Source organism: Littorina saxatilis, linkage group LG1, assembly GCF_037325665.1.
Source record: "Littorina saxatilis isolate snail1 linkage group LG1, US_GU_Lsax_2.0, whole genome shotgun sequence".
Lineage (NCBI taxonomy): Eukaryota > Metazoa > Mollusca > Gastropoda > Littorinimorpha > Littorinidae > Littorina > Littorina saxatilis.
The window spans coordinates 68,246,066-68,258,565 of record NC_090245.1 but is presented as its reverse complement, the minus strand read 5'-3'; the positions used below and the strand labels follow the sequence as shown (position 1 = coordinate 68,258,565).

The 12,500-nt window shown below is 42.0% G+C and overlaps 1 protein-coding gene across 3 annotated transcripts in view; it reads left to right on the top strand.

The window, feature by feature from the left end:
• LOC138977074 (multiple C2 and transmembrane domain-containing protein 1-like) overlaps nt 1-12,500 on the top strand; it is a 99,938-nt gene that overhangs the window by 13,563 nt on the left and 73,875 nt on the right. For all 3 annotated transcript variants that reach the window (XM_070349991.1, XM_070349989.1, XM_070349997.1), the window contains 2 exons: nt 4,701-4,806; nt 11,081-11,303. In XM_070349991.1, coding sequence (XP_070206092.1) covers nt 4,701-4,806; nt 11,081-11,303 — 329 coding nt within the window. The remainder of the gene's footprint in view (nt 1-4,700; nt 4,807-11,080; nt 11,304-12,500) is intronic.

Sequence of the window (12,500 nt, the reverse complement as noted above, 5' to 3'; positions counted from 1 at the left end):
TGTGGAATTTATGTTGCGATTTTCCATCACCATCATCATCATCATCATCATCATCATCATCATCATCATCATCATCATCATCATCGCATTATCATCATCATCATCATCATTTACACCATATAATCATTGTAGGCATTAGTGTCAACGTTGGTATCGTGTGAATGTTACCGTCGATCACTTTACATGTGTAACCTCAATTAACATGTTGCATGTTTCGCTTTCGATTTGTATGTTGCTTACTTTGTCATTTTGTTGTTTGTGTTTATTTGCTTGTTTGCTTACTTGTCGATTGTTTGCTAGTTCGTTCGTTTAATTTGTTTATTTGTCATGTTGTGCCCTGATATGGCCCTTCGTGGTCGGCTGGGCGTTAAGCAAACAAACAAACAAAAAACAAAATGTATTAGACACTTGTATTAGAAGTAAGGGCCGGTTGTAAGAAAAGGCGTCGCCTTAAACCTCTATCCTTGAAAAATAAAGTTCCATCATCATCATCTCTCTCTCTCTCTCTCTCTCTCTCTCTCTCTCTCTCTCTCTCTCTCTCTCTCTCTCTCTCTCTCTCTCTCTCTCTTTCTCTCTCTCACGCACACACTCACACACACGTACGTACACACGCACGCACGCACGCACGCAAACACACACACCTACACACACACACACACACACACACACGCACGCACGCACGCCCAGCGTCTTGTTATTACACGTGTTATGCTCTGCATATAGTGTTTCTATCGCCGAAGAACAGAGGCTATCTATCCGTCATTCGTTATTAGGTTAATTTAAGTGTGACTTTTCTGAACTTTAAAGATTTATTTTTCTTTTCCTTGCCAGCATAGAAAGAGTAGACGTGATTCCCACGACCGTATCTGTGTAACCTTTTCTTCACCTTTTCTATCCTCTCAAAAGCAGTTTTATAATTGACTCCATCGACTTCCGTTTAAGCCGTTTGAGAAGAATTGATTTCCTGTCAAGAACTCTTAACTATTTCTGCTCGTACAACGTCCGGACAGGGGCTTCAGGGCAGAGGTAGTTCGATCCAGGCTTAGACACTTTGACGCGAGATGTCTGGTGGAATTGATCTAGAAAATCTCTCTTGTCACAGATTTCTGACGTAGAGTGCGGAAGAGGAGGAAAGGATTAAGGTGGTGATTATGGTATCATGGTCCGCCGGGGCTCCCTGTGCCCTTCGTTCACTAGCGGCTATTGTGCCCTCTGTGCATATTTTACGAGTTGAAAAGAAAGATCATTGCTTTTCAGGGAGAAGAGTTAAAGTGCTTGGATGTATCTGGTCGGCCTGGATGGCTTCATCGTCAATCTGCCAATGGGACTTATCGGTTACTGCTGTGATTTCAATTGCCACAAGCGAACAATGTTTATTTTCACCTTGACTTTAAAGTTAACTTTTCTGCTGCGTAAAGTACTTTCATTTGCTTCAGTAGCGTTTGTCCAACTTTATGTATAAACTTTTGCTTTACTGATAATAATGATAAATACTTCTATATTTCTATGGTGGCGTGCAGGACTCAGTGACTTTAAGAGTTTCATGCGTCTTCAAAACTTACGAAAATCACGTTTCCTTGCCAAAACTTATTCATGATGACCGACGAGATTGTCTGAAATATTTAGATCGATTAATTGCTTGTAGTGTGATCCAACAATCCAGTTACATTGACACAGCACTAAGTTTTGCCGAGGAGACATTCGCTGGTACATAAGACGGAAATACATGCTTCGTGGCCAAACAACATCTCATGTTCCATTTGCTTGTTCGCTCCCTTTATTGCAATGTAAACCAGCCAATCAAAACTAGAAAGTAAATGAAAAAGTATAAATATTCGGAGCGCGCATGCGGGTATGTGTGTGTGTGTGTGTGTGTGTGTGTGTGTGTGTGTGTGTGTGTGTGTGTGTGTGTGTGTGTGTGTGTGTGTGTGTGTGGGTGGGTTGAGTTGCTTACGCGGGGTCTCTTGCACAGGCTTACAAACATGCGCATAAAGGTTGAAGTTAATGACTATGATCCTTTTGCCCCGTAGTTCTTTTGTCTGAGAAAGCAAACTGAAACGAACTGATGAATGGTCATAAATAGCGAGGAATCTTGTGGTAATATTTGTTCAACACTCAGGTTTTGTCTGTATTAAATTGTGTTTTGTTGACCTATTCCTTGAAATCGTTTGACTTGGCAGCGCAAGCCTTCCTAGCTGTGCCTACTCTTCTTCTCGTTCTCTATCCATTTTGTACTCCCGGCTGACTCCATTTGCTTGTCTGATTAGATACGATGGTGTTTTTTTTCGGTGTTTTTTTGGCGGTAAGTCCTTCATCATCAGTCCTTCCCTCGCGGGAATCAAGGTCAGTATATAGCGGTAGAGGAAATTGCAACACATTGGTGTTGCTAATCCTGGACGTCGGGTCCCGAGATGACTTTGGAAAGTCTCAGTCAATATCATCGGCTTATTCCTCTGGCACACCAGCTTTTCTCCCACCAGAGTTCTGCACTTTCCACGCTGAGGTCTGGAACCGGGAATTGTCTAGAACCAGGAATAACTAACTCCATTTCCTAAAAAAAAAACCCCACTTCTCTGTGATAGATTTGTGCCGGTGTGCACTCTCCAGTCGACTTTGGGGTGTTTTGTATTCCCTGTCCATTTTTCCTTGCCCTAAACTGCATCAGCTGCCTTAGTTCTTTGTTTTTTTATACTCTCCCGTTGCCTTTTTTTGTAGTCGGTGCGTCTTGGCGTCTCATTTGCATCAGGTGAAGAATTCCAGGAAAAAGGGATTGTTTTTTTTATTGGCGTAAATAAGGGCTTCTTTTATGCAGTTCTCTTTCGTGATGGAGAACAGCGATACTCATTTGGGAAGCCTGCAGTCTTTTATTGATGATTCTGGTTCTGTAATGTAGCGGGTCTCCTGAACACAGCCTTTCCCCCCTGATTTATTAAGGTGAATTGTATTAGGGGAGATTGGTGGAAAATGGCTGATGTTTCACAAGAAATGATCTTTCGGATTAGACGAAAAACCGAGGTCCCTTCGTGTACACTACATTGGGGTGTGCACGTTAAAGATCCCACGATTGACAAAAGGGTCTTTCCTGGCAAAATTGTATAGGCATAGATCAAAATGTCCACCAAATACCCGTGTGACTTGGAATAATAGGCCGTGAAAGGTGAATGCTCGCCCTGATAGGCTTGAGGTTTGCTGGCCGATGTGAATGCGTGATATATTGTGTTACAAAAATAAATCCCTGCGCCTTGAATCCGTGGTTGAGATATGTGCGCGATATAAATTAAATAAAATAAAATAAAATAAATAAAATTTAATCTCCTAAGAGGATGTGGGTGGGTGAATGGATCTCATGGAGGGGTCGAGGGAGAAAGGGGGGGGGGGGGCGGGGTGTAATTGCAGAAACGTCTTACGGCGGATTGACGTGCTCTGGTATATTCGAGAATAAATGGTTGGTTCTCGTTGAATTTATCCATTGATATACGTTCGACAACAAGGTATCGGGCGAAGAAACTCTTGCATAGTTTAGCACCATTTGGTATAATGGCACTTAGTGTTGTATAATGGCTCTTTGTGATTTCATTGTCAAACAGCAGGGAATTGCCGTCTGCGCGAAAATTGTTTTGCCCGAAAAGGGGTTTCTGTGCATTGCAGGACAATCGCTATGTCCGTATCCAACGACTATAAGTTTACGTTGCGAACAATCCCCTTTCGGATTTTCAACCATAGAGCTATGTATGTTATCATTCGTTGCATTACGATTTTGCTGAAATGTATAATTATTATAATTATTTTTGTGGGTGCCTTTTACATCGTTCCGGTCCATAAGGCTAATGTCCCATCTCCCCCCCTTTCCCCGTCGCGATATAACCTTCGTGGTTGAAAACGACGTTAAACACCAAATAAAGAAAGATAAGGCTAATGTGAATTTACCAGCAAGATGTACGTTTATACTGATTACCTTGCCTGTGCTCTTCCTAGACGTAGGAGAGTTTATTGACATCGAGAGAATCATGATTTGTCTTAATTCGGGGTTACACTCACGTCCCACTCGTACTTTTCGTGCTAGGCGACAGAAAATAGCGTTAATTATATCAGTGGGACTATTTGTGACGACAAGCGTGTGATCGCATACATGAGAGATAAAATGAGATGGGTACTTGACCAGCATTATAATGTCATTCGCTTGAATTGATTCACCTTCGGGCTTCGTGTCAATGTCTGTGTTCTTTGCAACAGTTCGTGTGAGCGTGTGTGTGTGTGTGTGTGTGTGTGTGTGTGTGTGTGTGTGTGTGTGTGTGTGTGTGAGAGAGAGAGAGAGAGAGAGAGAGAGAGAGAGAGACACACACACACACACACACACACACACACACACACACACACACACACACACACACACACACACACACACACACACACACACACACAGAGGTCGTGTCGATTCGTCATCGTAATGGTTCTCCGGCAGGACCTAATGTGACGGTATTAATCCAGCTCAGACACCCGAGTACATTAATTAGTGTTGGTGAAACATAAAACAGTTACTTTTAAGTAGCGGAGACATCCCCGTTGAAAGTTGACGTCATTCTACTGATGGATAACGAACCCGTGTAAGAAAATATACAGAAACTGTTGTTATTATCTGTCGAAATGATGATACCGACCTTGCCACCATGTCTGAAAATGTGCTGTGTGTGTGGTTGCAGGATACGATCTTGCGGCAGAGACAAAATGCGCTCATGGAACACCCATTCTTCATGCTGGAAGTACGGCTGCAGGAGGGCAAAGACCTCGTCATACGGGACAGCTGTGGTAAGTTGCAGGTGCTGGCTTGTTCTGCTGTCTGTCTGTTGTGTGTGTCTATCTTTATGTCTCTGTCTGTCTGGATGGTCAAGTCCCGTGAGAAATGGGGTGATGTCTTTCTGCGTGTGGGACATGGTGGGAAAATGTGGACATTATGTTATGAATGTCCGTACCGTCCTGTCATTATGCCTGAAGTTGAAATGTCTCTGTTGCTTGTAGGGATGGAACTGTCTGCCTTTCTAATATCTGTCTGTCTACTTGTCTGCCTCGTGTCTTTTTTCTCTGTCCGTCTCTCTGTCTCTCTTTCTCTCTCTTTGTCTCTCTCTCTCTCTCTAGTTCTCTCTCTCTCTCTCTCTCTCTCTCTCTCTCTCTCTCTCTCTCTCTCTCTCTCTCTCTCTCTCTCTCTCTCTCTCTCTCTCTCTCTCTCTCTCTTCGCGAGTACTACATACCTGCAAAATATTACAACCGCCCATCAAGCTTTAAACTGGCGCTACTTCTAGCGACACCAAACAGACCAATATTACTTAGACTTGCAACCTTCATCATGAACGCGTTTAAAATACGCAGTGAGTGGGGACAGTGAATATGAGATATTGCACGATCTTGTTTTGAGTGTATGCTATTTTTGCTGTTTTTGGTCGATTGCTTAAAAAACAGTAATAAAGTTTTGTCTTTTTTGAAAACGTTAATGCGATGCTATGTATCAGAGATGCAACGATTATGCATATAACTGCTTGCAGATTTGCGTGTGAAAGGGCATGTGAAGGGATAGATGGAGTGATGAATAGATGGATGACGGATGAATGGTTGGACAGTCAGACGGTTGATTAGATGGATGGAGGACAGAGGGACACGAGATGGATAGAAGGATGGATGGATGGATGGCTGGCTGGCTGGCTGGATGGATGGATGGATGGATGGATGGACGGAAAGAGGACAGAGAGACATGAGTGAAGTGCGACAGAGACTGGATTTTGTGCTGATGCTTACTGTCCTTTTCCAAACGTTTTGCTGTTGTAAATGCCTGTTTCCACTGTCGTCATGTCGACTGTCATTACGATGATGATGATTTTTGAGTCACTTGAGAAAAAGTGACTCTATGTAATCGGTCAGTGTTAGTCTGTCCGGCCGGCCGTCCGGCCGTCCGTAGACACCACCTTAACGTTGGACTTTTCTCGGAAACTATCAAAGCGATCGGGCTCATATTTTGTTTAGTCGTGACCTCCAATGACCTCTACACTTTAACGATGGTTTCGTTGACCTTTGACCTTTTTCAAGGTCACAGGTCAGCGTCAAAGGAAAAATTAGACATTTTATATCTTTGACAAAGTTCATCGGATGTGATTGAAACTTTGTAGGATTATTCTTTACATCAAAGTATTTACATCTGTAGCCTTTTACGAACGTTATCAGAAAAACAAGGGAGATAACTAGCCTTTTCTGTTCGGCAACACACAACTTAACGTTGGGCTTTTCTCGGAAACTATAAAAGTGACCGGGCTCAAATTTTATGTGAACGTGACTCATTGTGTTGTGAATAGCAATTTCTTCCTGTCCATCTGATGCCTCATATAATATTCAGAACTGCGAAAGTGACTCGATCGAGCGTTTGCTCTTCTTGTTTTTATTATGATTAATATTACAATGATTATTTTTCATGAAGCATGAATGATGAAAATGTGTACACCCCGAATTGAAATGGGCCCAAGGCCCAATCAATAAACCATCCAGACTCCAGACTCCAGACTCTCTCTCGTTCTCTGACCATTACTGACCAGCTCTTAGGATTGAGTTGTTTTTGTGCTTAGACCAAATTAACAAAGCAACAATTAAACAAGGGAGATGCCAAGCAAACTAGGTGACAGTAATTCAGAAAATGGAGACTGCGGATGTGAGTATTTGTTCAGAAACAATCTTAGAGCGGTAACACCAACACAATGATCATTCCTGTTTCCCTGCTCAAGTAAACAACTTTTCTGATTAGCGTTTTTAACTTCCATGGTTTTTTTCCGTTTTGTTAAAACACGGCCATATGGAGGATAAGGGAGGTCGTTACATCCCAGGAAATTACAAGGGGTGGAAGCTTCTTCTTCTCGAACGCTTGAAACTTGGAGACCACTTCCTGAGATAAATCGGACTATCTTGTGTAAGTCGTTCATAGCTTTTCATGGAATAGGGCAGGGTGTTGCCATATCTCGTCCCAAGGCGAGCGGATTGGTCTGCGATCCTGGAGCACTGATAATTGATAAGCCAATGCGTTGGAATCATCCACGCAGACTACCCAGTTTTGGTGTAAAAGGTCAGCTGCAGAATGCCCCAGACGGTACTTGTTCGAGTAATGCATTGGCGTCGTTCAGCATATCAACACGAAAGCTCCATTTCTGAGATTTCCCGAAAGTATTTGGAGAAGGTCATTTTTCAGGACCCCAAAATGTGTGATAACTGGCCCTGACTCGGCGTCATTTCCCCCGCGAAATGGACGAGAGTAGTCCCGGAACTGATGTACTACAGAGTTCAGGAGAAGGTTGAACGATTTAGAGATAGCTAGGCCCTGCTTCCTGCGGCGAACCAGGGGCGCCCAATACTCTTCCGTAGATTTAAGTGAACTGTGGCTTACTTAGTAGAACCTTTAAAAAAAATAAAAAAAAGTTTTACGAACCAGAGAACACCCACCGTAGATAAAAAAATAAAAAACCCACCTGTGGCTAACTTTGAGGGAAAAAGTAGAACATTCTTTTCGGCCTTAGGGATACCGTTTGATTCACCGTAGATTTAAGTGAACGTAGACTTGTTCTTTAGATGGAAAACGTAGAAACTTATTTTTGACTTTACGGCAAGAGCAGTGGTTAAATGAAAAACACAAAGGCTACAGTGAGACAAACAGTGGTCATAATTATGTTTAAGTCAAGTTCTTCCTTCAGCTCAGGATCACTTTGTTGAATACGCTCGGTGTACATAGACGTGAATTTCAATGCTAGTCAATAAAACATTGCTGCAAACTTCGGGGTTCTCTCTTCATTTTATTTCCCGTTTTGACATGCGCATTTACCTCCTCCCACAGCCAAGTATGCTCCGACAATTGATGAGTATGTTTATGCCGCTCTGTACATCCTCCTACGCCGTATCCCTTGATATTAATTAGCGAAACAGCTGCTTAGAGATCATGGAAAAGGGAAACACATGCACAGCGCTAATTACATTCAGTCATTATGCGCTCATTCTACGGCAGCGCTTGTGAATGTGACTTTTGGGAATCGCTATCGTCACTTATTGCTGGGACCCCAACACGACACAATTATGTATGCCGGATCCATTCGACGCTTAGCGTGCAGTTTTGTAGATAGGAATAAAAAAAATAAAAAATAATTGTAGGTTTATTGGAACTTTTAGTTATTGACAAAACTATCCTTGATTCTGAATTTTGGAACGTTAGCGGACAACCAGTTTTTGGATTTTTGTAGATAGGAAAGTCACAGACTTCTCCCCAGACAATAGTTGTTGGAGTCGTACATTCCGCCCGGACAGTTTATCAATACAGACAACCGGCCTCTCCCATTTCCTCCAGTGTATTATGATCAGCCATTTCTCCACGAACCGTTTTTACACCAACGAAGTGGGATAACATTTCGCAAATTTTAAGTATTGTTATTCGCATATTTCTGGACGAGCTGTCTCTCGTGTACTTTCGTACTGGGTCGCCCAGAAGAAAGTTTGCGAGGGGGAGTTTACACACGATAGCGAGACGATCTTCGTTTTGGGGCCCATTGCAGCCACCAGAGGACCTAACAAGAAGATGAACATAGATCATACCGGACTGTGTTAGGGAGCTAGAGTAACGCAAACACAGCGTTCGGGTGACATAATCGATAAGGCACATGGGAATAGATTGCACCCATGGCAGTGAGAATCTTCGTTGTGAGACTCATTGCAAACACCACCGTGGGACCTATCGGGAAGAAATAAAGTTCATTGAGTGCGAGGAATGTTGATGTGTAAGATACGGATGCTGAATGTGTCTTAGAATATTTGGACATGTATCGTATTGGTGACACTTTTTCACGTAACTTACGTTATTTTGGTTATTTGTTTTTCTAAAAACCGAAGCAACAAATTGACGTCCTCGTGTCGGTGGAGTATTTTTCAAAGACTTGGTTTAGAAAAAAAACAAAAAAACAACCAGATCGATGTTAAATCGGTCTCGTATGATCCCCTGGGTTCTTGAGACAACAAAACATTAACCAACCAACCAACCAAACAACCAACCAATTCCTGTTGGTGTTTTCAGTGTACACGATAACAAATACACAATCTTTCGATTCAACTTTTTAAGTCAGCGTTTTCTATTCTGATGCAAAACTGAGATGATACCAAGTAATAGCGTAGGTAACTCACTAACTGTGTCAATGTTCCACTGTGGGGTTCCAGAATTGCAGATGTGTTCATTTCTTTGTGTGCTGGTTTAAGGGATGAGGATGGGGTTACACGTTGAGAGGTCCTTCTCTCAGAATTGTTTGAACTTTGTGCGAGTAAAAACAGATGCTACACACTCAAAGTGTTCGCAGTTCTGTTGGGACAAATGTTTTCTTGAGTGGTTTTACTTTGTGTTGGGAGTGAGTGAAGTTTTGGAGAATCACATATTTGTTTCTGATGCTTTACGGTTGTGCAACGAACCAAGTTGTGTACTTATTTAGAACACGTATTCGTACACTGTATTACATTTGTTTTCTTTTGAAATGTATGATACTTTTTGACTGGAAGAAGAATGCACTGTTCGAGCGCTTTCATCATTGGATCATTTTAGTTGACACACTATCTCTTTCCCTTGATTTTCAGATATACAAGATAGTGAGTTTTTGATGTATGGTTTTGCATCGTTGTTTGTTTATGTTGCTCGTTCCTGTTGGAAGAGTTGATTATCTGTTTGCTTGGTTGGTTTCTCAACAAAACCATTATGAAACCATATTCGTTCTGTTGTCTGTTTTGTTTTGTTAATTTCACCAGCAATTTGTTGCACCCCCCCCCCTCCCCCCTCCTCCCCCCCCCCCCCCAAAAAAAAAAAGTGGCATGTGCACTCTAGAAGGCAGTATCAGCATCGTACTTGATAACACATAACGTCACGCTCATAAGAAAAGTACCTATCTCAGTGTTAGGCATTTCTGTAGTGAAACTACAGGGGAAGCTACTGGAAGGGTATCTATCATGTGTTAGAGAGTACAAACTCTCAGACCATCGGAAACCATTGCCACGGTAACGTAAGCAAAACTGCCGATCTCGTTTCTTGAGTTAGGCACTTTTTCTGTATGATACAGGAAGACTTGTTTTGAGAATGTGAAAGTATTCAAAAGCTCTTTGTGGGTTGTTATACAGTTTTGCTGATTGAAAATATTGCTGTCAGCTCTTTATCTCACGTGTATCCAGCTGTCACCGCTCGAGATAGGCAGTTTGCAACTTATAACTAAAATCAGATAGGCAGATTGTTCAGAAACCCAAGAAAGTTTTTTGCTTTTTTCTCAAAACATGAAAAAATGACATAGGCAATTATCTTATGAGCGTGACGATAAGCTGGCCACATTACGAATCTGTGAGAGCTTACAATTACTTTTGAACTAAGGGGAAAACTGCAAATAAGAAGACAATCTTATGTCACGAAAACTTCTAAAAACCTGGGTATTTTGTCACTGCGACTGACATTAAATATGTTGTAGTGTCTTGAGGTGAAAGAGTTCAGGTGAAAAGCGGATACGAATGAAAGTTGGGTGTGGGGCGATATTTTCATCCATCAGGAGAAGGGAAACCAGACAAGAAGCCAACTGCAAACTAAGACATACTTACGACTGCAGCTCGTGCTGTGAAAAACCAAAATCAATAGTTCTGAATCCGGTGGTCTCGCTACTGTGAGCTTTCCACAAAATAATGTGGGAAACACATTGAATGAAGTGACAGGCATTTAATCATTCTCTCAGCAAGTTTATGTTCTTTTTTTGCGAGAGAGACAGTTCAATTTAGAATGACGACAGCTGAATTTGTAGAAAACACAATTAACAAAGATTAATTTGCACAGCATTAGTTTGCATGATTCACAGCAATTAGTAATGGTTCGGTCTTGGCTGTTGTGTCTTTCATTGTGGGACCGCCGTCAAATTGTGCCTATAGTTGTTTCCCTTTTACCCCACATTTTAGTGACTGGAACGCAATACAGTTCAGTAACATGACAATCGGACAGTCCATAGTCCTCTTCATTCAACCCCATAACTTTGGTTATATAATTTGTATCCACAAATAGGGACGAGCGATCCGTACGTGAAATTCAAGATTGGGGGCAAGCAGGTATACCGAAGCAAGACCATCTACAAGAACCTGAATCCTAAGTGGGACGAGACGTTCACCATCCCCGTCGAGGACGTCAATAAGCCCGTCAACATCAAGGTCTTCGACTACGACCGCGGTCTCCATGACGACCCCATGGGCAACACGGAGATTGACGTGTCACAGCTGGAGCTGGGCAAGTGAGTGAGATGACTCTATTTAATTAAGCGTTGTTGACCATGAATGTAGATGTAAATGCTTGTATAACTGTGTTTTAATTTTAAATTTGTCAAGCGCTAAGAGCATAATTGTTAAGTTATGATGTTGCGCTATATAAATGCTCATTTATTATTATTATTATTTAAGTTATTGAGACATCCCAGTGCACTAAGGGATTTATAGAGCAAATCGAGAAAATTCATTATTGAACGAAGCGCATAGCGCTGAGTTCAATAATTATTTTCGAGATTTGCTCTATAAATCCCTTAGTGCACTGGGATTGTTTCAATAACGATATTGTCAGTACCGCCATAGAAAAAAGAAGATTCCAAACGCACATTTTGCAATGCGCATTTGAATAGGCATAACTGTGTGGTCAGGTCGTGCACAGTAAAGATCTACTTTTGTGTGGGGTGTCTCAAGTGTGTCGTGCTTTCGTCACACGCATTTTAATTTCTGTTGGTAAATTCCAGTGTAGCGTTAATCTGAACAGTGATGATCTTTCAGAGAGACCTCATTTGAACTCGGAGAAAGGCTCTTCATTATTTGCGATTCGAAACCTCCAGTCGAGCTTCGACGGATTGACTATGCGGAGTGACTCCCCTTGAATTGACTCAAAGCGGGACTCGACGGTTCGCACATTTTCAAAACAAATGTGGCACATTTCTCGTGTTCTATCTTCGCTCATCGGGGAGTCTGATACTAAACATGAACGGTAAGAATGCTCTGAACCCTACACGTATTATATCCCCATCGTTTTTTCGTTCACATTTGCCCAACATGTCAATTTGCTGAGCGGGGTTAATGTCGTCTGCTAGGCTACCTGCCAACCTGGGCAATGGAACGACTGCAGTCTGCACTGAGTCTGTACGCATGAGGCAGGCTGCTAATAAATCTTATATATGGTAAGAACGTTCTGAACCTTACACGTTTTCGATTACGATTGTTCTTGCTTTGAAATAATAATTCTGAAACCATTCATTTACTGAACTGATGTAGTCGTATTTCTGTGTTGTCTGCTACAGAGTCGATCGAGTCAGTCTTCCAAACTGGTCTAGCTGACCAGTACGTTATCGGAATAACACTTGTGTTTTCTGTTAGCCGCTGGGAATTGTATACTAACTCATCATTTGGTAATGTGGATGATAAGCTACATGCCACTAACACGGCATATGAGA